The sequence below is a fragment of the Hemitrygon akajei genome, chromosome 10 (assembly GCF_048418815.1).
Source record: "Hemitrygon akajei chromosome 10, sHemAka1.3, whole genome shotgun sequence".
Taxonomy (NCBI): domain Eukaryota; kingdom Metazoa; phylum Chordata; class Chondrichthyes; order Myliobatiformes; family Dasyatidae; genus Hemitrygon; species Hemitrygon akajei.
The window spans coordinates 164,479,766-164,504,024 of NC_133133.1; the positions used below are offsets into that span (position 1 = coordinate 164,479,766).

Consider the following 24,259-nt stretch of genomic DNA (forward strand, 5'->3'; position numbering starts at 1 on the left):
CATCCACCATCTGACCCGTGGCTTAATAAGATCAGGGTCACATGAAGCTGTGGGGGCAGGAGGTGGATGGTCATATGAGCATCTGGTTCATATCACAAGCCCTGATTATGTGACCACTGACGCCAGGCGGACAATCTCTGAAGAGTATTGATAATGGCTGAGGTCACTCACCTTGTGAAGAAACTGCTCAGAAGAAGGCACCAACAAACTGCTTGTGTAGAATTTGACAAGAACGAACATGGTGATAGACCATGATTGCCCATGTCATATGACGCGGCATGTAGTGATGATGATGATATAATATGATCTCTCAGTGAACATTCCAGAAAAATACACAGCAAGGATTTTTTTTTTTGCTTTATGTGTAAACCAAGTACCGTAGATTTTGTTAGACCATTTAATGCAGTACAGAAGTTAGTCACTTGAGACATTTAGCAGCACTTTCTTGGATATGCTTTAGTTGTGAGGGAGTGTGTTGTCAGTCTGTGGGAATGGTCAGACTTAAATTTGTGGGGTTTGTGGCACCCCATGAAAGAACGTAGCACGACACTTCCCAGTAACTGTGACCCAGGTTCAATTCCTGCTGCTGCCTGTAAGGAGTTTGCCAAGTAATGGTGAAGATCTGATTTGCAGCTTTAATATATACCGTCATGTCTGTATCCTGGTGTATGGACACAATATGATATAGTAGGACATGGGTGCCTGCTTGGTAATAACGTCACAATAACTTAGCAATGTAATACAGATCAGTCTATAACAAGAGCTTGAAAAACAAACTTCCCCAGTTGCTTCATTGCATTTTTGAATATTTTATGAAAGTGATCTACCATTGTAATAGTATCGGAAATCCTTTTCATTCCAAACGTGGAGCATGATATTGTCCTGTTACTTGAAGAGTGGGAAACAGATTTACAAAATAACACTATTGTCTATGGTAAAGACTGATTAATATTTCATCTAGGTAGAATATATTTCTATAATGAAGAGAAAATTTAGAAAAACCATGTACCGTTTTAATTGCAATACTGCGACTTACAGCTGACAGGATGTAATTTTTAACTGATGATGTATGTAATGTCAGCATAAGGCATTGCATCATCCTCTGCATATTACCAATTTCTATTTTCTATAAGTTATGCTGCATCAAAACTTTTGCGTTGAATTTTTACTTTATTTCAGTCGACCAGTGTGAAGATAGTTTTGTTCATCGTGACTGTATTAGCTGTTGTCCACCAACTTGTACATTTGAAAAGGAGTGCTTGGGGAGTAGCTTACACTGCCTGGATGGATGTTATTGCCCTGATGGTAAGAACATTCCCTTTTTAAAAATGTCAATTAAGTAAAAAGATTCTGTTTTTTATTGTCATGAGTGATCCCTGGCCAAGAGTGATAGCACCTTACTAGTATTGAATCTGGGAGAGAGACACTTTGATTTTGCATAATTTTGCTGCTCTCCAAATTCATTCAAAAGCCTAGATAAACTCACCATAAGAGAAGTTGTGAGACAAAATTCAGATTAGCAGTGTAATACGATGTTTATATCAGCTAACTGTATTTATTTCTTTTAGTTTTTGTGTGTCACTGAAAATGCAGCATCAGTTACTTGGTGTCAGTGGTTCAGTTGCTTCATCACTACCAGAAAGAAACTCTAGATTTGCCTTCACTTTAGGCCATTAATACCACTCTAGATGTTCAAAAATGTGATTAACACAAGCATGAATATTTAAAGTGTTAAAAATACACAGAGGTTTACAGACATTCCAGTAAATTGGATTGATCTGTTTTAGGTGTTATTTGGTCAAAATCAGCACCAAGTTCCAATGGTGTTCAAATTGAATTAAGTTGCCCTCAGAATGGATTAGGTTCTCAGAATGACCAACGTACCATTGGAAATTTCTGCCTTTCGGACTGGACCAGGAACCTATCAAACTGCTTTAATTATACTCAATGACTTTCTCCACAACCATTTGCGGCAATGAATTCCACAGATTCGCCGCCTCCCGACTAAAGATATTCCCTCTTATCTCTGTTCTAAACGGACATCTCTCCATTCTGAGGCTGTGCCCTCTGGTGGTCCTAGGCTCCCCCACTATAGGAAACATCCTCTACACATCCACACTGTCCAGACCTTTCAATGTATGATGGGTTTCAATGAGATGACTCCTCATTTACTTTAAACTCCAGTGAGTACAGGCCCAGAGTCATAAAACACTCCTCATATGTTAACCCTTTCATTCCCAGAACAATTTTCATGAACCTCCTCTGGAATTTCTCCAATGCTAGCACATCTTTTTGTAGATAAGGGACCCAAAACTGTTCACCGTACTCCAAGTGCAGTCTGGCCAATGCCTTATAAAGTTTCACCCTCACATCTTTGCTCTTATATACTAGACCTCTTGAAATCAATGCCAACATTGTAATTGCCTTCCTTGCCATCGACTCAACCTGCAAGTTAACCTTTGAGGAATCCTTAAAAGGACTGGCAAGTCAATTTGCATCTCTGTTTTTTGTTACTTCATTTAGAAAACAGTTTATGCCTTTATTCCTTATATCAAAATGCATGATTATACATTTCCCTACACCATATTCCATTTGCCAGTTTGCTCATTCTCCAATTCTGTCCAAGTCCTTCTGCAGACTCTCTACTTCTTCAATACTACCTGCCCCTCCATCTATCTTTCCATCATCTGTAAACTTGGTCACAAAGCCATAAATCCATCATCCGAATTGTTGACATATAAGGTGAAAAGAAGTGCTCCCATTACTGACCCCTACAGAACACACACTTGTCAGCAACAGCCAACCTGAATAGGCTCCCTTTACGCTGACTCTTTGCCTCCTGCCAATCAGCCAATCTTTGAACCATCCTAGTATCTTTCCTACAGTGCCATGAGTTCTTACCTTGTAAGCAGCCTCATGTGCAGCACCTTGTCAAAGGCCTTCTGAAAATTCAAGTAAACAACATTCGCTGACTCTCTTTTGTCTTCTCTGCCCATTATTTCCTGAAAGATATCAGGCAAGATTGCCCCTTAAGGAAACCATGCTAACTTTGGCCTACTTTATCATACACTTCCAAGCACCCTGAAACCATATCCTTAATAATGGACTCCAACATCTTCTGAACCACTGAAGGCAGGCTATCTGGCTTGTAATTTCCTGTCCCCCCACTTCTTAATGAGTAGAGTTACATTTGCAATTTTCCAATCCTACAGAATGGTTCCAGAATCTAGTGTTTCTTGAAAGATCATTACTAATGCTTGTACAATCTCTTCAGCACATGGAAGTTCCTGCAGATTTTGCAATTGTATCCATGTCATCAAATTAAGGCAATAATTATTTTGTGTGTTCTTTTCTAATTTTGTTTAGGACTTGTCCTGGAGAATGGAACGTGTATATCAGTATCTAATTGTCCATGTGTATTCCATGGCATAGTCTATCCTATTGGATCGCATTTACAAGAGGGTTGCAATATGTGGTATGTTACTGCACAGAGGACTAACATACTGGTGTTAAGTATATTTTGAGGAATGGTAAAAATGAAAAATTGCAACATGATTTTTCCTTTTAGATATGTATCAACTTTTCTATTGATTTATGCTTAATTGTTTTTAAGGTCATTAAATATTTTTCTCTATATTTATTAAAGTAAATCATGAGATTATTTTGTACATTTATATACTGTAATCATATATAATCACTAAATGTTAACAAAACCTGTTTAATATTTACAGTGTTTGCAGAGGTGGTGTTTGGAATTGTACAGACAGCGATTGCCCAGGTAACATGTTTCCTGTGATATAATGTGTTTGATTATCTTCTAACATGTTGACAAAACATTCCACTTTAGAATAAGTTACCAAATTGTCTAATCAGGTGGATTAATAATGAGCAATAAATTTAAACTATCTTATCAAATCTGATATTGAAGGAAAATTATTTTTCTTAAGTATTAGTTTGGTTTCTTAGTAGCACTCCCACCAACTCTGAAATTTCTCTCTCCAGAAGTTGATCATGTCATTTCTGCTAACAATCCAGAGCAATAATAATGAACTGCTTCTTTGGGATTGAATATTAAATCAAAAAGCTGTGGAAGAGCTGAAGTAAAGGCTTCAGTTGTGTTTGGGGATTTGGTGGTCTTCAGACTCTTGTCTATGATTCACTCAAATTATTCATTAGTTGTAAGAAGCTTTGGAGTAGCTTGAGGATATGAAAGACTTGAGATTCCAAATTGAGAACGTAACAAACACTCCTTTCTTCCAGCTGAATGCTCAGTCACAGGAGACATGCATTTTACCACCTTTGATGGTCGGATTTTTACCTTTCTTGGCACTTGTCAGTACATCTTTGCAAAGAGCCACAGAAGTAACCAGTTTACCGTGACATTACAAAATACACCTTGTGGTCAGGTAACACAATAATTTTTTTTTACATGATCGAAAAGTTTTAAATGTAGTGTTAAAAATTCTTGTAATATTGAAATTCCTTCTGTATTCTTTCCTACCTTTACTGTAGGAAATACGAGAGTACAATCGTGCTATGTAAAATGACCACTAACAAGCCAGGTAGTTATTATATGTTTTGCAATGGAGTCTTCAGTTTCACAAAAGTACTTTGTAATCTGGTCAGTTGGTAACTTCCAAGACACCAAAGCTGTCATCTATTTCAAATAACTTTAAACTGAATTAATTTGTAGTTAAATAACTTGAGCTGTTGGCTCAGGGTGACCATATTTCTAAATATACTTTTGTTGGCATGAATGTTTTTGAAACCTTTAGGCAGGAAATTAAAACATTCCAAACAAACTAAGAACGTAGCATTTTATGAATACTTTGAAAAAAATAACATTTGGTTCATTAAAATCCAGGAGTAAGATAGAACTTGTTTCTAATCTCTCTTAATACTGAGATCATCCTTTGTAGTCATGACGACATTCAAAAGTAAGGGAGCAGAAGAGAGTAAGAAATTTATGTAGCCTGTCTGTACCAGCCAACGCCTCAAATGGCTTTTCCGTCTTCTCTTGAGATTTTCCGTTTCTTCTGCTCACATTGGCTTTGGGCAGTCTTTTTGACAAACCCACCAAAAGGAATGTAAACAGCTAAAGGCAGGCCATATGATGTTGCATAGGATTCAGACCTGAAGATAACTTGCTGAAATGAAACTTGATGACAGCAATTAACATATATGGCACTTACTTACTGCCCATTACAACACTGGCGTTTAGGGCAGCACCTCTGGCGATGCTCAGAGCTTCTTTCATCATTCCAATAGCTTCCTCTCGATTTTCACTGCTGTCAGTCACACAAGTCCCGGGTGGAGACTCAGGAATACCGTTGCACTCGGATGGAGAAGGATTCTTCATTGCTGTTTCTGAAACAATTTTGTTTGGGCAGTCGCGGTTGTTAGCCCTGAGTTGAACCCCCACACCTAGAGGAGTGGTAGACCACTCTTGGTCTGCCCTCTACCTTTTGACCATTTTGGCATGGGTGATCCTACCAAGAGCCAGAGCATAAAGTCCTGACTCCAGCTAGCATAGCCCTGTGGGTCATTGAGGCACGCAAGCCTCCAAACCATGACAAGGTTGTGGTCCTCTTGGGGGAACGTACATAGTAGCATAGCGATTAGTGCAATGCGTCATAACACCTGATATAAAATCAAGGTTCAATTCCTGCCACTTGATGTAAGGAGTTTGTACGTACTTCCTATGATTGCATTGGTTTTCTTTGAGTGCCCTGGTTTCCTCCCACATTCTAAAGATGTACAGTTAGTATTGGTAAATTGTAGGCGTGCTTTGTTGCCACTAGAAGTCTGGCAGTACTTGTGGGCTGCACAGGGCAATCCTAGCTGGTTTGATTTGATGCAAATGATGCATTTACCTTATGTTTTGATGTACTTATGAGAAATAAAAATAATATATCTTGGAGGTGCAGCTAGAATGATACAGCATAAATCCTTTAGTATGGGAGAACAATGGTACGACCACACAGTTATTGGTATAAAATAAAATACCTAGATAATGGAAACAATTCAGCCTACTGACCTCTAACAAAAGGTCATTTGAATAATCTGTGATGGTTCTGAAGAAAAGCGAGCTCAAGAAAGATAATGGGGTGCTTTTGATTGCTCTGGGCCTGTACTCACTGCTGTTTAGAAGAATGAAGGGGCTCTTATTGAAGCCTATTGAATATTGAAAGGCCTATACAGAGTGGATGTGGAGAAGACGTTTCCTACTGTGGGGGAAGCTAGGACCAGAGGACACATCCTCAGCATACAAGGATGCCCCTTTAGAACAGAGATGAAGAGGAATATCTTAAGCCGGAAGGTGGTGAATCTGTGGAATTCATTGTCACAGACAGCTGTGGAAGCCAAGTCATTGGGAATGTTTAAAGCAGAGGTTGATAGGTCCTTAATTAGAAAGGTCAACAAAGGCAACAGGGAGAAGACAGGAGAATGGGTGAGAGAGATAATAAATCAGCCATGTTGGAATGGTGGAACAGTCTTATTGGGCCAAATGGCCTAAATTTGTTCCTACATTTTATGGTCTTATAGCAGATCAGAGTTTCTTGGAATCCAGTTTGTTAGTACCTATCAGATCAAATATTTTCATTTCTCTGTAAACTGGTGGAAGTACAAGCTGCAATCAAGAGGGTAAAGCACTCAGGATATTAGGGGATGAATGTCACTGGTGAGGCCAATATTTATTGCCCATTACTTGAGAAGGAGGCGACAAACCTGTGGCGAGGAGACCCCTGCAGTGAGATAGGACAGGAAGTTCCAGGGTGATGGGGGATCTGTAGAATATCTCCAGGTCAGCATTGGCATTGCCCTTGGAGGGGAGCCAGCAGGCGGTGGTGTTCCATTCACCTGCTGGCCTTGTGCTACTTGGTAGAGGTTGTGAGTTTGGGAGGTGCTGTTGGTGAGTAATTACAGTGCATTTTGCAAAGGCTGCACAATGCGGTCACTGTCTGTTGGTGATGGAGAGGAATGAATGCTTAGTGTAGGTGATGGATTCTCATCACCTGGGCAGCTTTGTCATCTTGAGCTTTTTGAGAGTGATTGGCTTTGAACTCAATAAGTCAAGTGCACACCGGCCATGCTTTACGAAGAGCAGAAAGGTATTGAGGTATCAGAAAGTGAGTTACTCATTCTAGGACAATTAACATCTGTCCTGATTTTGTAGCTCTGTACTTATAAGACCATTAGATACAGGAGCAGAATTAGACCATTTGGCCCATCGAGTCTGCTCTGCCATTTCATCATGGCTGATCCATTTTTCCTCTCAGCCCCAATCTCCTGCCTTCTCCCTGTAACCCTTCATGCCCTGACTAATCAATAATCTACTACCCTCTGCCTAAATATACTCAATGAAGTATGAAGAGAAGGATGAGAGGGGATCTGATTGAAACATATAAGATTATTAAGGGATTGGACACGCTAGAGGCAGGAAACATGTTCCTGATGTTGGGGGAGTCCAGAACCAGAGGCCACAGTTTAAGAATAAGGGCTAGGCCATTTAGAACAGAGTTGAGGAAAAACTTTTTCACACAGAGAGTTGTGGATCTATGGAATGCTCTGCCTCAGAAGGCAGTGGAGGCCAATTCTCTGGATGCTTTCAAGAAAGAGTTAGATAGAGCTCTTAAAGATAGTGGAGTCAAGTGATATGCAGAGAACGCAGGAACGGGGTACTGATTGTGGATGATCAGCCATGATCACATTGAATGGCGGTGCTGGCTCGAAGGGCCGAACGGCCTACTCCTGCACCTATTGTCTATTGTCAATGACTTGGCCTCTGCAGCCACCTGTGGCAACAAATTTCACAGATTCACCACTCTCTGGCTAAAGGTTTCCTTCTTGTGTAGTGATGAGTTGTTGAACAACAGGACAGTTAGTATATTTTTCCAGCACAGGTACTCCTTAGCACTCATTGTTCACCTGAAATCTGGAACTCTCTCTCCCAGAAAGCTATTGAAGCTAAGTCACTTGAAAACTCGTATAGTGATTTCATTTCAGTCATTTTCACTTTAAATTGCAGCTCTCTTGGCTAAAGGCTCAAAATTCGACTTTCTGAAGTTGAATGATTCTATTGTTTTCATTTACAATATGAAGCTTAAACTGCAATGGTGCCAAATCTGCTCTACTCCATCATCTCCTACTTGTTACTTAATATGAGACCTAATACCCCACTTTCACATAGGTCATTTGACTCATTGCTCCGGTAACAATACATTATTGTGTCCATGATCATGTTTACCTCTCTGTTGCACCTACTTTTTGTACTTCCCAGTTTATTATGGTTAATTGAAGTCACCAATATCAACTGCAAAATTCATGCACTCTACAAAGCTCATTGCTTTCCCAGTTGTGATGAAAATGTCATAGTCATAGAAAAGTACAACACAGAAACAGGTCCTTCAGTCCATCTAGTCCATGCTGAAACCATTTAAACTGCCTACTCCCATTGACCTGCACAGGGACAATAGCCCTCTATAACCCTACCGACCATATACCTATCCAAACTTCACTTCAACGTTGAAATCGAGCTTGTATGCACCACTTATGCTATACAAATTCATTCCACACTCTCATGACCCTCTGAGTGAAGAAGATTCCACTCATATTCCCCTTAAACTTTTCACCCTTAACCCGTGATCTCTGGTTGTAGTTCCACTCAACCTCAGTGGAAAAAGAAGCCTGCTTGAATTTACCACAATCCAAAATCTTACAGCTCTGCTAGCTTTACTAGCAATTTAAATAATATAAGGGAATTCTTCAGAATTGTACAAGAGGACAATGAAGTTAATATTGTAGAAACTTTGTACTCTCAAAGTTTCACTTCTGAAGGCCCCTCACTTACCTAGTACACCTTTGGCAGAAAACAGCCTATACCTATCCACACTTGCCAGATCCTTTCTTATACCATCAAAATTGGCCTTTCTCCAATCTGGAATCGCAATCCATGGACCAGACCTATCCTTTTGCATATTTACTTTGAAACTCATGGCATTGCGATCACAAAGTGTTACCCTACACAAATTCTGTCACCTGCTCTGTCTCTCTCCTAACAGCAGATATCACACTCTCTCTAGTTGGGATTTCTGCGTACTGACTAAGGACACATTCCTGAACACATTTGATAAACTATTCCATTGAGCCCTTTTACAGTATGGGAGTTCAGTCAATACGTGGAAAGTTAAAATCACCTACTATAACAACCTTATGTTTCTTGCAACAGTGTGTGATCTCTCTGCAGATTTATTCCTCTATATCTCTTGGACTATTGGGTAGTCTGTAATATAGCCACATTAACCTTTCTTATACCTCAGTTTGACCCATGATAGAAAATCAGAAGGCTATGCGCTAGGGAAATTCTAGAGTTTCTAGAGTAGGTTGCATTGTCGGCACAACTTTGTGGGCCGAAGGGCCTGTAATGTGCTGTAGATTTCTATGTTCTATATAATGCCTCACTAGATAAGCTCTGCAGTCAGTCCTGATGAAGTGCTGCCATGCCATTTCCCTCACCAGTAACACCACCCCTCCTCCTATTGTCTTTCCCACTAAAAGAACAAAACCCTGGAATATTGAGCTGTCAGTCCTGCCCCTCCTGCAACCAAGTCTCACTAATGGCTGCAATTATCATATTTCCAGCTGTTGATCCTTGCCCTGAGCTCATCTGCCTTTCCTATGAGGTTAATATCTATTAATATCTCATGTAATAATATTTATTCCTTTAGTTCTCATCCATATACAGAGGGTTCTAGCACCTGGATCAGGTGCTTCATCTTAATTCTAGTGCATCTCTGGTTTTTATTTCTGTTCAAACCTTAAGTATTTCCTTAAATAGTTCTTTGCTAGAGACAGACTAAAGAAAATGAATGATAACATTATTATGGTACGTCATATTTGCTATGTTTTCTACTGAGGATGATATTGATGATTAGAATCACAATAACTATAGTTCAACAGATCTTAAATGATATTTATACTTTGGAATGAAGGACAATGTATTTATCCATTGGATTACTTGATGCTCTTTGTCTATAGCTGATTCTATCCTTGTTCAGTGGATTACCCAGAGCACGAACGAGCAGTCCACAATCCAAAATCTTACAGCTCTGCTAGCTTTACTAGATTTACTTGCAATTTAAATAATGTAAGGGAATTCTTCAGAATTGTACAAGAGGACAATGAAGTTAATATTGTAGGAATCAAAGAAACATTCTGTATACTGGTTGTTACCTTAAAAGTTCCTGTGTGAGAAGTAATGCTTTGCAATAGAGTTGCCAGTTTCACAAAAGCACTTTGTAATCTGGTCATTTGGTAACTTTCAAGTCACCAAAGTTGTCATCTATTTCAAATAATTTCAAACGTAATTAATTTGTAGTTATAATAACTGAGCTGATGGCACAGGATGATCATATTTCAAAATATATTTCTGCACATGTGAAAATATAGGCCACTTATTTTCACCGAATCATTGAAACTTGTGGCAGAAAAGGGGCCCTTCTCTATGGCATACATGCTAGCTAAAAAGTAGAAATGTAGTTTTATAAACACGAAACATTCTGCAGATGTTGGAAATCCAAAGCTACACACACCAGATGCTGGAGGAGCTCAGCAGATTTGGCAGCATCTATGGAAATGAATAAAGAGTTGATGTTTCGGGCTGAGACCCTTCTTCAGAACTGGAAAGGAAGGGGAAATATGACAGAGTAAAAAGATGTGGGGAGGGTGGAGGAGGATAGTTAGAAGATGATAGGTGAAGCCAGATGAGTAAGAAGGGTAAAGGGCTGGAGATGAAGGAATCTGACTGGAGAGGAGATGAGTCGGAGGGCAGCAGGGATCACAGAGGGGGACCAGTGAGAGACAGTCTCACTGAACTCCTGTCGAATAGAATTAACACAGAGTGGGAGCAGTGAGAGAGGTTGTAGTACTATCTGCTGACATGCTATCTTCACACCTGCCTCTCCAAACCTTTTAATACTCTATCATTTCTCATCTATTCCCTCACCTTTTATGCCCTGCCAAAATGCATTACTTCTCACTTCCCTGTGTGCCAACCATCACACTTCCAGTGAGAGCACTTTCAGTGGCTGATTCTTCCTCCCTACAGCAAGTCTTAGCGACTAAAGACAAATACCCACTTAAAAATTTATTGCCTTTTTAAAAATTTGTACTGAAATTAAAATAGGGAAGATGGAGTGTAAATTACGTATAATCCGAGAAAGAGAAAAAAAAGGTTAAAGTCTTAAGTACACTTCTGAGACCATCTATCTGAAATCTGTCTTTAATAAACCCACAGTTGTGGACTCAGCACTTTATGGACCTTGGTTTATGCGCCTGAAGTTCATTTTTCTGAAGTCAGTGGAATGAATTTGGGAGGCCGAATTTAATATACCACATACAAAAATGCTTTCTTTCTCTGTGAAGCAATTCTGATAAAATACTTTTATCCAAAACATGCAATTTCTCTTTAAGCAACTTAATTGCCTGCAATCAGTTTCCAGCCTACACTGAATATTGTCCATGGGTTTAAAAAGGGTTAAAGAGATCTAATTCAGTGTGGAGCATTTGACATTTACATTGTGTGCAAGAATGATATTTCATTTAATCATGGGTTTATTAAAATTACCACAAAACGTGTATTGCAGGATATTCTAAAATGCCACATGCCTCTGTGTATTTAATGAAAGTAGTTGCTGAATTTTGTTTGGTGGTACTGCCTAGAATTCTATGCTTGGTCAGAAACACTAAACGTGTTCTACAGAATGGGTGTGTGTTGTGGCCTGATTCCTAGGCCAATGGAATCAAATTTCAAAACTGCAGTACATACATCATGCTCATGGTTTCCAATAAATTTCATAAGCTCATAACGTAAAACAACATAGAGCCAATGAAGACCGTTGTCCATCTCATAAGTAATATTTCTTGTATGTTTGCAGAACCTGGATCACAGCTGCATTCAGTCTGTAACCCTGGTGATAGGAGGTGATACAAGCAAGCAAGTAACCTTAACCAGAGCAGGAGAAATCCACCTTGGCATCCACCAGGCAATTGGCCTGCCATATAACAATGGTATTACTAATACAGAAGACTGGGAATAAAAGGGGAATTATCAGCATTTCAGGCGAGAAAGCTATACCTCATTTGTCAAAATGACTTGCTATGCAATTTACATAACAAGTCATGTAGTGCAGGTGTATGAGAAAGAAAAATAAAATTGCTTTGAATTAATACAGTGCAAAAGAACATGCACTGTTACTAAAAAAGTACTACATCTAATTCTCCCCTTCTCCAGACGAATTCACTGTTATAGACACTATCTTGTCAGGGAGTGACTCACACCTACAGCCCATCAGTCGTATTTACTGCCCAAGTGCTTTCACGTATACAGTATGTACTTCAAATGCACTGTAAACTGCGTTGCACTTTTTTTCTCTGATCCCTCCTTTTATTTTGAACTATTTTGGCGCTTTACATGTTTCCCAGTGTTTTATTATCTTGTCTCTCCATGTAAATGTTTTATCCTGTTATTTATTCCCCGTGCAGTGCATTTTTAATCTAGCTGTCATTACAGAAACTGACACGTATCCTTTTGGCTTTGCTAGGGCTCCCAACTTGAGCCATGAATCATACATCACAGCAACAGATTCTTTGGCCCACTGTGTCCATACAGCCTGTATTACTGATCTCATTAATCTCATTTATCTGTATTGGGTCCGTGGCCTTTTATGCCAAGGTGATTCAAGTACCTGTCTAGGTTCTTCTGAAATATAATGAATATGCCTGTGATTACTGAAATTTGGCAATTACCCCCCACCCCATTGAGGTGCAGCAAGTGTTGCTTATCTAGGGATGTCTGTGTCTTTATGCAAATATGTGGGCCTCCTTTGGTTAGTGTTGACCATGGATGTTACGTCCGAACTGCATAGATACACAACCCTGGGCAGTGCGATACAGAGAGCAAGCTGTTCCCATGTTGCAAGCTCCCCTCACCACAATCTGATGAACCCAAAGGAATGGCAGAGACCGATACACTTTGGTACCAGTGGCGTCACAGGAGTTCCCAGTCAGGGTTGAATGCAATGTAGGACTGCCTTAGGGACTCCAGCTCTGGGTTTACTACTGAAGCCTTTCTCATGAGTGGGTTTAGTGCAAGGCAGTGGAGGGTTGAGATCAGAGTTTTCCTTCTCCTAGAAGAGCTGTCAACAACAGCTAATAAGCCACATGAATGAATGAATTAATTAATGAAATTAATTTATTTCTGTCAGTACAAATATAACAAAAAGCATCATTTACAATGATGATTTCATAGGACAAAATTACAACAAAAACATAGCTATTCTTTAAAACAGACTGAAAGGGTGTAGGCTGAAGCTACAGCTCATTACGCCTACCCCTCTTACTTACACAAGAACATATTTGGCGTCAATCATCACATTGAAAACAAAAATTTTTATAATCTTTTAGCACAAAATCCAATTCCAAATATCATTTATTTACATTACTCTCATTCATTTTAAATCATATATTTTATATTTGTTCATTAAATAATTTTTAAATAATTTTTTAAACTTGTTAAGTGTGGTGCATGTTTTTAAATTCTCACTACAACTGTTCCATGGATTCACCCCCCGACTGAAATACAATGATTTTTTACATTTGTTCTTATCCTTTGTTTTTGAAATATACATATTCCTCTCAAATCATGTTGACTTTCTCTCATTTTAAACATCAGCCCGAAGCAACAGGTTTTAAGGCACCAGTAACTCTCCTTTGCCCCTACTCCTGTCAGGAGAGATGGTTCTGCAAGGCTTAGTAGCTAAGCCACACGTGAAGGCCAGGAGCTGGACTTGGTTGTCAGAGGCTATTTGAGACACGTACCATTGGGAACATTTAATAGGTAGTGGGAGCTTATCCCCATTACCACCCCCGGCCATAACAACCTTAAGGAACTAGTCATAATTATGCAAATGAAGCATAATGATGACTAATTGCAGCATGTTGTTGAGGAAGGGATAGAATATGTCTTCATATACACATTAATATTTAAGTATAGCTCCTGTTTCGTGCTGATATTTCCCCGTGACATCAAATGTTTGCAATACATATAACTGAGATAAACATGCATTAAAAAAAACTTAAGTTAATATTTTAGCTTTAAAAGATAATGATCTTTGGCTTTTTTGGTCCATTTGGGCGAAGGCAACCCCAAGCGTCTTTGTGTATCATGGCTTGTGGAACACTTTACTGTACCAAAGCTTTTTTGCTTTTTGTTGGCCTCCAACTAGTTGAATTGTTACAAATGATTGTGCTAGTTGATAATTAAAAATCGTTTTAATAATCAAAGATGAGAAATTAATTCCTGTTAGTCGTGCTGAATTTGCTAGGTAGTAGCAGCAGTGAATGGCAAAGCTCTGCAACTGTGTGATGTATTTCTCAGAGCAGATTCAGGTCTGCCTACAAGGGGTGAATTTCTAATTCGTATTATGTTAACTGAGCTTAGACTTTTAAAAGTAATTCCACACCTACTGCTGTGCTGCACCCTAATATCCATTGTTAAGCATGGCTATGGATAGAATTTCTGCACTCACAATAAAGTGGAGTTTGTAAAATTTATATCTTGTTACTTCCAGGAATAGTTGAAATCCTTAGGTTGTCATCTTTATTTATACAAGTGAAGACAGCCTTTGGACTCTCAATGAAGTTTGATAATGAAGGTGGAAGGCTCTATCTCCAGGTTGACAGCAGATGGAAAGGAAACACCGTGGGTCTGTGTGGAACGTATAATGGAAATCTACGAGATGACTTTCAGTGAGTTTGTATTGCTGATCCAAAATTACTCACGTTTACCCTAAATTCAAAGCTTAAATAATATAAAGTATTCCTAGAAGTTCATCCAACTTATTTGTGCTAAACATATTCTGTATATGAAAATAACTTGGAATCTGTGTAACCATCAATCACATGATGTACACACACTCTATGTATGTCAGAATCAGAATCAGGTTTATTAACGCTGTCCTTTATGACATGCAAATAGTTCTGCAGCAGGAATGCAGTACAAGATGTTCAGTTTCTATTATTTCTATAGAAATAGGTAGAGTAATTGATCATTGTAAATTGTCCTGTGATTAGGCTAGGATTAAATCAGGGCATTGCTGGGTGGCATGGCTTGAAGGGATAGAAGGGTCTATTCATGCTGTATAACCATATAACAATTACAGCACGGAAACAGGCCATCTCGGCCCTTCTAGTCTGTGCCGAACGCTTACTCTCACCTACTCCCACCGGCCCGCACTCAGCCCATAACCCTCCATTCCTTTCCTGTCCATATACCTATCCAATTTTTTTTAAAATGACAATACCAAACCTGCCTCTACCACTTCTACAGGAAGCTCGTTCCACACAGCTACCACTCTCTGAGTAAAGAAGTTCCCCCTCATGTTACCCTTAAACTTTTGCCCCCTAACTCTCAACTCATGTCCTCTTGTTTGAATCTCCCCTACTCTCAATGGCAAAAGCCTATCCACGTCAACTCTATCTATCCCCCTCATAATTTTAAATATCTCTATCAAGTCCTCCCTCAACTTTCTACGCTCCAAAGAATAAAGACCTAACTTGTTCAACCTTTCTCTGTATCTTGATAAATAAAAAATAAATAAACATTGCAAAAAAAAAAGAGAAATCATGTGGGAATGTTCTTGTGTCCATGGACCATTCAGCAACCTGCTGGAGGAGAGGAATAGGCTGTTTCTAAATATTGAGTGTGGGTCTTCAGGCTCTTGTACCTCCTCCCTGATGGTGGAAACAAGAAGAGGGCATCTCTTAGATGGTGAGAATCCTTAATGATGGATACCACCTTCTTATGGCGCTACCATTTTTAAATATGTCCTCAGTAGAGTGGGTGGTTGGGGTTGGGTTTGTGACCATCGTGGAGCTGGTTGACTCTATAGCCCTCTGCAGCCCCTTGTGATTCCATTCACTGGAATCTCCATAGCAAGCTATGATGCAAACAGTCGGGATGTTCTCCACCATACAACTGTAGAAATTTATTAGTCTTTGGTGGAATGCCAAATTTCTTTGAACTCCAAATACAGTAGAGCTACTGGCATGCCTTCTTCATGGTTCATCAATGTGTTGTGCCTAGGATAGAACCTCCAAAACTGGTGCCCAGGAACTTAAAGCTGCTCATTCTTTCCACCACCCCTCGATGAGGACCGTTGGGTATTTTCCCGATATCCCCTTCCTTGTTCAAGTGGACGCTGAATGTAAGGTTGTTGCTGCAACACCACTTCTCCAGCAGATCTTCCTCACTCCTGCACGCCTCCTCGTTGCTGTATGAGATTTTACCAAATTTGTAGATAGCATTTGAGTTGTGCTTAGTTACACGGTCATGAGTGTAGAGGGAGTAGAACAGTAGGCTAAGCATGCTTTGAGGAGTACCCGTGTTAATTATCAGCAAGAAGATATTACTTCTAATCTGCACTGACTGTGCTCTCCTGATATGGAAGTCAAAGATTCAGAGGTCCAGGTTTAGAAGCTTGCTGATTAATACTGAGGGAATAATGGTATTGAACACTAAACTGTAATTGATAAACTAATGCATGTTTTGTTCTTGTCTTGATGTTCCAAAGCAGAATGAAGAGTCACTGCGACTGCATCCACCTGCTGCAGTGGTAGGCAAATTGCAGGGTGTCCAGATTCTTGGACTAGTAGAAGTTAATTATAGCCACAACCAACCTTTTAATATAAATCTGCTATAGTGAGCAATAGTTATTGAGGCAGCCCAGTCTGATTTCATTGTGCACCGGCATGATTGCTGCCCTTTTAAAGCAGGTGGGAACCTTAGAATGGGGCAATGAGAGGTTGAAGATGTGGGCGTAAACAATTGCATCGTAGGAAAGGAATGGGATATTGACTCGGATAATGAAAGGCCCAAGTGAGCTCAACTTGGTCTGCCACTTGCTCTCTGTAGGCTGTGAGATGGTTAAGGAGACCCGTATGGGAACCACAGATTCTTCCACAGATGGAGCAGGAGGGGGCTGACACAGCAGGTTCTGTGACCTTGGTGAGGCTGCTTGTCCTTGCCAATGGATATACAGGGCTTGACGTGCTCCTGATGCACGACTGCAGGCTTGCAGTGCCTCTCTGAATGTTCTTTCTCCACTTTGAGCAGTCGTGGACTGGAGATTCCCAACAATCAATGAAGTATTTCTTTGAGAAAGCTTTGAGCATATCCTTCATCTTTTTTCTCTTTGCAGGGCCGTTAGTGGCTCAATGGTTCCAATTGAGTCGAGACCCTGGCTGACACAATGACTGCATCAGGCACAGGACTCTTTTGGCTTGCAGAAGTTACAACAGTGTTAAACTTTGGTTATTGGTCTAAGACACTGAATGATAAATTTAATTGTTCTAAACATGTTGCAATTAATAAAATAATGATTATTTGAAACATTTCAGAACAGCCCAAATAAATATCATTTTAAAATAAGTTAAAATTAGGAAAAAAATTATTTACAGTTCACTTAAACTATTAAAAATCTATTCAAGACATCGAGAATGTAAAATTAAAAACAAAAACAGTTACTAACCTGTAGTTCTTAATCAAAGACAGGCACTCCAGCCACCCCTGGATAAAGCTGAGGGGACGATGTGAATCACATCTGGGCCCTCAGCTCGGTCAGTTTGTGCATGGTCCCTGGACTCAGTGTTGAGGGTCTAGTTCATCTCTGACTGCTGCATTTCACTACGCAGGTGCAGAAGTCAGAGATGAACTGACCCACGAGGAAGATGTTACTGGCAGTTCCCTGTGGAACCACCAGCCAGAGGTGAGTATGCTTTGGTGCAATGTGAAGCAGGAGAGCATGATCCTTGGAAACGGTGTTATTGGAAATCTTCCTCATTGCTATTAGCATTAAGTGCTTGAACGATTAAGCAATGCAATACATATTCAGTGCAGAATTGTTCAAATTACATGCAGAACTGTTCAGTGCAATTAATCTCCCAGTATGTGCTTATTTGGTTGTTTAAGATTTCTTAGATTATCAGTTTATTTAGTGATGAGAAACATCCTAACGATTCCCTCTCACTTCTAGTTCCCCTGTAGGTATGATTGAAGGTACTCCACAGTTACATGCCAATGCATGGAAGATTTCATCTGCTTGCATAGCCCCAGTAAATATTCCTTTAGTTGATCCCTGTGATACCAACCAACAAAATGGTACCTAATTCATTTGATACAAAATAGTATATTAACTTCAATTTCAACTCTATCTGTAAATTTATAACTTCAAAACTTCTAACATCCGCTAATTAAATTTATTTTTGGATTATTTATGAATCTAGCTTTATATGCAACCACAATGTGTGATGTACTCAATCAAGAACTCTTTGCACCATGTCATACCTTTGTGAATCCCAGCGTCTATTATCAGCAGTGTCGCTACGATGCCTGCAAATGTGGAAGTTTCTGCATGTGCACTGCCCTTGCACACTATGCCTATCTTTGTGCCAAACACAAAGTTTTCATTGACTTCAGATCGGAAGTGTCTGACTGTGGTAAGTATGACAGCATAGTGGTTAGCACAACGCTCTACAGTACTGTCGCTGCCTGAAAGGAGTTTGTACGTTCTCCCCTTAACAGTATGGATTTCCGCTGGGAGCTCCGGTTTCCTCCCACGGTCCAAAGACCTACCAGTTATTGGGTTAATTGGTCATTGTAAGTTGATCTGTGATTAGGCTAGGATTAAATCAGAGGATTGCTGGATGGTGTGGCTCAAAGGACCAGAAGGGCCTATTTCATGTTGTATCCCGATAAATAAATAAATAAAATTCAAAGAGAAATGGTATAATAATGGTGCCAATGAGATAAACAGGAAAGTGAGTAAGGTTATGCCTTCCTCTGCTTTCTTCAGTCCTGATGCCTTTGGTGTTGAGCTGGAACATCACAAGCACCAGTTTATTTGTCACTTGGGTTATTTGTAAATCATTATTTTCTCAACTCCTCTGTGATCATCTTACTGTTATAAATCACAAGAAAATCTGCAGATGCTGGAAATCCAAAGCATTACGGACAAAATGCTGGTCTGGCAGCATATATGCAAAAGAGCAATTGATGTTTTGGGCCAAGACTCTCCATCAGGACTGGAAAGGAAGGGAGAAGGAGTTCAACTAAGAAGGTGGAGGGAGGCGAGGAAGAAGTACAAGGTGGTAGGTGATAGGTGAAACAGTGAGAGGGGAGGAGATGAAGTAAAGAGCTATGAAGTTGATTGGTGTAAGGGCTGAAGACCTTACTGTTATGTATTCCAGATTAGTGAGAAGGAAATCACAAAGGCTGTCTACCTCAATTCAATTATTTTGTAAGTTAGCATAATTTAGAAAGGATTGAAGCCAATGAATAAACATATTATGAATTAACAATGAATTGTGACTCAAAAAGGGAGAAGATGACACCAAAAAAGGTCAAAAAATAAAAATAAGTGGAAACATTTAGAGACAAATATTATAGATATAAAATGTTGTGCTAAATTATAAGATACTTTTCATTATTTAGAACAAGTTACAGTAAATGAAAATATCTTCAATGTAACCGTATCTTTTCTTATAAAAAAATTAATTAAAAAAACTGTATCTTTTGTTTCCAGATCATCATTTTCAGCTATTGGAAATGCAAATACTGATTAATAGTTATATGTTCATTCAAGGGATGTGCACTTCAACATACAGAAGTACAATAAATATATTTATTGTACTCAATTTATTGTACTTTTGTACAATACTCAATAAATCCATAATAGAATAATAACCATAACATAATCAATAAAAGACTACACCAACTGGGTTTTTAACCAGTGTGCAAATGACAACAAACTGTGTAAATACAAAAAGAAAGAAATAATAATAAATAAATAAATAAATAAATAAGCAATAAATATTGAGAACATGAGATGAAGTCTTTCAAATTGAGTCCATAGGTTGTGGGAAGATTTCAATGGCGGGGGAGAGTGAAGTTGTGTGAAGTTATCCCCTTTGGTTCAAGAGCCTGATAGTTGAGGGGACGTAACTGTTCTTGAACCTGGTGGTGTAAGTCGAATGCTTCTTGTACCTTTTTCCTGATGGCAGTAGTGAGATGAATGCATGGCTTGGGTGGTGGGGATCCCTGCTGATAGACATGGCTTTCCTACGACAACGCCCCGTATAGAGTTGCTCAGTGGTGGGGAGTGCACTACCCATGATGAATCCACTATTTTCTGTAGGATTTTCCATTCAAATGTATTTGTCTTTCCATACCAGGCTGTGATGCAGCCTTTAAAGCACAAAGGCTTTAACATTGATGGTAATTATTTGTAACTAAGATGTACAACTTCCTTTCTTTTGTTTAATTTGTGTTTTCTCTCCACTTGCTCTCCTTTACTTGGGTAGTATATGTCCTTGAAAGTCCTAGCTGTTCCTCTCTGATCTGTGCTCCCTTTGTGAGATCCATGAAGATGCTACGAAGAAGATTCTGCTTTAATTTTCGTCCAAGTTATTGGTAACCAACTGTGTTCCCTTCCTGGCAGTTATAGTATAGCCGAGACCAAAAATTTCAGTGGAAATTCAGAGTCAAACTTGAAGTGCGAGAAACTGGATTTAGAAGTGGAATACTACAAAAGAGCCATTTCTTAACTATACATTTTGCACTTGGGGCTGAGGGTGAACTACTGTCCTCCGGTTCATAATTGTTCTCTGTCTTTCTTTAAACAGCTGTGTTTCAATGACTTTGTGGTTTGATGTTTTATATTCTGTGTTTTTCACTCCTTTTTTGCCATTGGTGTGATTTGATCTTTTTCTTGCGATTTGGATGTTTAATATTTTCTTTGAACGGGTTCCATGGTACTTCTTTGTTTCGTGGCTGTCTGCAGGAAGATGAATCTCAGGGCTGTATACTGCATACATACTTTGATAATAAATGGTAGGAATATGGAGGACTATGATTCCCCATGCAGGTCGACGAGAGTAGGCAGTGTAAATGGTTCAGCATGGACTGGATAGGCTGTAGGGCCATTTTCTGTGCTGTACTTTTCTCTGACATAAAATGTACTTTGAATCTTTGACCCCTTTAAAAAAAAATGAATAGAGTAAAATCTGCACTTGCATTAATACTTGTTTCTTTATTTTTTTTATTATGAAATAGATCTTGTGACCCATCATGTCTATTCCAGTTCTCAAAGCAATTCCATTGACCGGCTTACTTTCCCGGTAATCTGCACCTGTTTAGATTATTTCTGGCTGTTAAGGAGAGACAGTATGGTTTACATATTATATCGCACATATATTCAACAGTGTTTTTGCTGCTGAGATGTGCACTGGAAAAGTTTATGACATTTTCAGTAAAATTCTGCTTGTATCTCTTCTGTACAGGTGTTATCTGTCCGGCTAACATGTTGTACCACACTTGTTCTTCCTCTTGTGGTCGCACCTGCCAGTCCCTTTCTTTATATGAAGTTTGTGGTGATGATTGTGCCGAAGGCTGCAACTGCCCCAATGGAACTTTTTATGACGAAATAGTACATCGCTGTGTAACAGAGTGAGTTTCGTTTATGTACGAATCTGTCTCAGTGTATCATTAGTTTTCAGTACTGAACTAAAGCTCTTTATCACTTTGTTGTGTCAGGTCACTTAGATGACTTGTGTAGAATATTAACTGCAGAAAGTTGAAAATAAAATGCTGGAAATACTCTGCAGGTTGGATGGAATCTGCAGAGCAGTACATGGTGTTAATGTTTCAGGTGTTCCATCAGTGCTGAACTTTATTTTAATTTCTATTTATTTACATAAGAACATATGAAATAGGAGCAGGAGTAGGCCATTTGACCCATTGAGCCTGCTCCACCATTCAATAAGTTCATGGCTGATCTGGCCATGGACTCACCTCCATCTACCTGCCTTTTCCCCAGAACCTTTAATTCCCCTACTATGCAAAAATCTATCCAACATTGTATTGAATATACTTACTGATGCAGCCTCCATTGCTTCATTGGGCAGAGAATTCCGCAGATTCACCACTCTCTGAGAAAAGCAGTTCCTCCTCATCTCCGTCCTAAACCTACTTCCCTGAGTCTTGAAGCTATGTCCTCTAGTTCTAGTCTTACTTACCAGTGGAAACAACTTTCCTTCCTCTATCTCATCTATCCCTTTCATGATTTTACATGTTTTAATTAGATCTCCTCTCATTCTTCTGAATTTCAGCAAGTAGAGTACCAGGCAACTCAATCTCTCCTCATAGTCTAACCCCCTCGTCTCTTCAATCAACCTGTTGAACCTCCTCTGCACCGCCACCAAAGCCAGTATATCCTTCCTCAAGTAACGAGATGAGAACTGCACGCAGTACTTGAGGTGTGGCCTCACTGGTACCCTGTGCGGTTACAGCATAACCTCCCTGCTCTTAAATTCAATCCCTCCAGCAATGAAGGCCAATGTTTCATCTGCCTTCTTGATAGCCTGCTACACCTGTGGACCAAACTTTTGTGATTCATGCACAAGCACTCCCAAGTCCCTCTGGACAGCAGCATGCTGCTATCTTTTACCACTTAAATAATAATCTGCTCTTCCATTTTTCCTTCCAACATGGATGACCTCACATTTACCAACATTGTGTTCCATCTTCCAGACCCTTGTCCACTCACTTAACCTATCTATATCTCTCTGCAGACTCGCCGTATCTTCTGCACAATTTGCTTTTCCACTCAATTTAATATCATCAGCAAACTTAGATACACAACACTTGGTCCCCTCTTCCTTTTACTCCATATATATGAGCTCTAGTTCTAGTCTCACCAAACCTGAGGAGAAAAAAGCCCGTAAGCACCAACCCTATCTCTCCCCCTTGTAATTTCATATACCTCTATAAGATCTCCCCGCAGTCTCCCGTGTTCCTGAGCCACCAGACTCGGGGTTCCTTGTCAGTAAGGGAAGATTCTGCTAAAACTCTCTCCCTTGACCCAATTCCATAACCCACTACCCTCTGGCTGAGCACTAGGCTGAGATTCTGCTCACTCATGTTTTGTCTTCAATGGGACAAGATGGAAATGGGGAATAACAGTAGATTCAAAGTCTTCAGCATGGCCATTGTTTTGGGGTCTACTGGTTGTGTTGGGAAGGAAACCCAGAAGCCACAATGACCCAAACATTTAGAAGAGAATGGAAAGAGTTTAGTTTGATCTTCAGATTATTCTTGAAGATTACATAGAAGGTTCAACCACAAGGCTCAGTGTCTTTATGTGCCTCTGACAGCCACATAAGCCCAATCCTGTCCAACTTGGTGGTGTTTAATGAGAAAGGAGACTGGTATCAATGGGTCTGCTTACTTATTTACTCATAGCAGTGCTCAGATAGTGAAAATTTTTTAGTCATTCCCATCTGTTATGTCACTCCATGGTCTCCTCTTTTGCCATGATGAGGCCACTGTCAGAATGGAGGAGAAACACCTCATATTCCATCTAGATAGCCTCCAACATGATGGCATGAACACTGATTTCTCCTTCCCTTTTCTCCTATTCCCCACTCTGGCCTCGTACCTCTTCTCCACACCTGCCTATCACCTCTCCCTGGTGCCCCTCCTTCATCCCTTTCTCCTATGGTCCACTCTCCTCTCCTGTCAGATTCCTTCTCCTCCAGCTCTTTGCCTTTCTCACCCATCTGGCTTCACCTATCACCTTCTAGCTTGTCCTCCTTCCCCTCCCCCCCACCTTTTTATTCTGACATCTTCCCCCTTCCTTTCCAGTCCTGAAGAAGGGTCTCGGTTCAAAATTGTTCATTCTTTTCCATAGATGCTGCCTGACCTCCTGAGTTCCTGCAGCATTTTGTGTTTGTTGCTCTGGATTTCCATCATCGACAGAATCTCTTCTGTCTTTGAAGAGGAAAATGCTTTTTATAATGAGAACAAAGAGAATCAAGAGAGGCTGTTTTACAGAAAATGCTGAACATGTGCATCAGGAATTAGAACTGTTCAAAACATTATGTGTTTGCTGTGTGAATATCCCTCATGGTCAATCTCTCCAGGGCACCACTATTGCTCTTTAGCTGAACTGTAATATGAACAGACACATTGTGCATTCCAGTGAAAATGATTGTCCATTATAATGCTCCCCATTATAATGTTTGACTTAATACTATATGTACATATGCAAGTGAATTTCACATCAAAAATTCAGTTCCATTGAAATGTTTTTTAGGTTTTTATACATTAGTCTTTAAATTCTTCTATACATGATAATAAAATGGT

The 24,259-nt window shown here is 39.7% G+C and overlaps 1 protein-coding gene across 1 annotated transcript in view; it reads left to right on the plus strand.

The window, feature by feature from the left end:
• otogl (otogelin-like) overlaps positions 1–24,259 on the plus strand; it is a 165,150-nt gene that overhangs the window by 22,060 nt on the left and 118,831 nt on the right. The window contains exons 13-21 of the mRNA XM_073057619.1: positions 1,180–1,305; positions 3,367–3,475; positions 3,732–3,778; positions 4,261–4,406; positions 11,937–12,069; positions 14,631–14,808; positions 18,093–18,217; positions 18,343–18,555; positions 21,397–21,562. Of these exons, the coding sequence (XP_072913720.1) occupies positions 1,180–1,305; positions 3,367–3,475; positions 3,732–3,778; positions 4,261–4,406; positions 11,937–12,069; positions 14,631–14,808; positions 18,093–18,217; positions 18,343–18,555; positions 21,397–21,562 (1,243 nt within the window). The remainder of the gene's footprint in view (positions 1–1,179; positions 1,306–3,366; positions 3,476–3,731; positions 3,779–4,260; positions 4,407–11,936; positions 12,070–14,630; positions 14,809–18,092; positions 18,218–18,342; positions 18,556–21,396; positions 21,563–24,259) is intronic.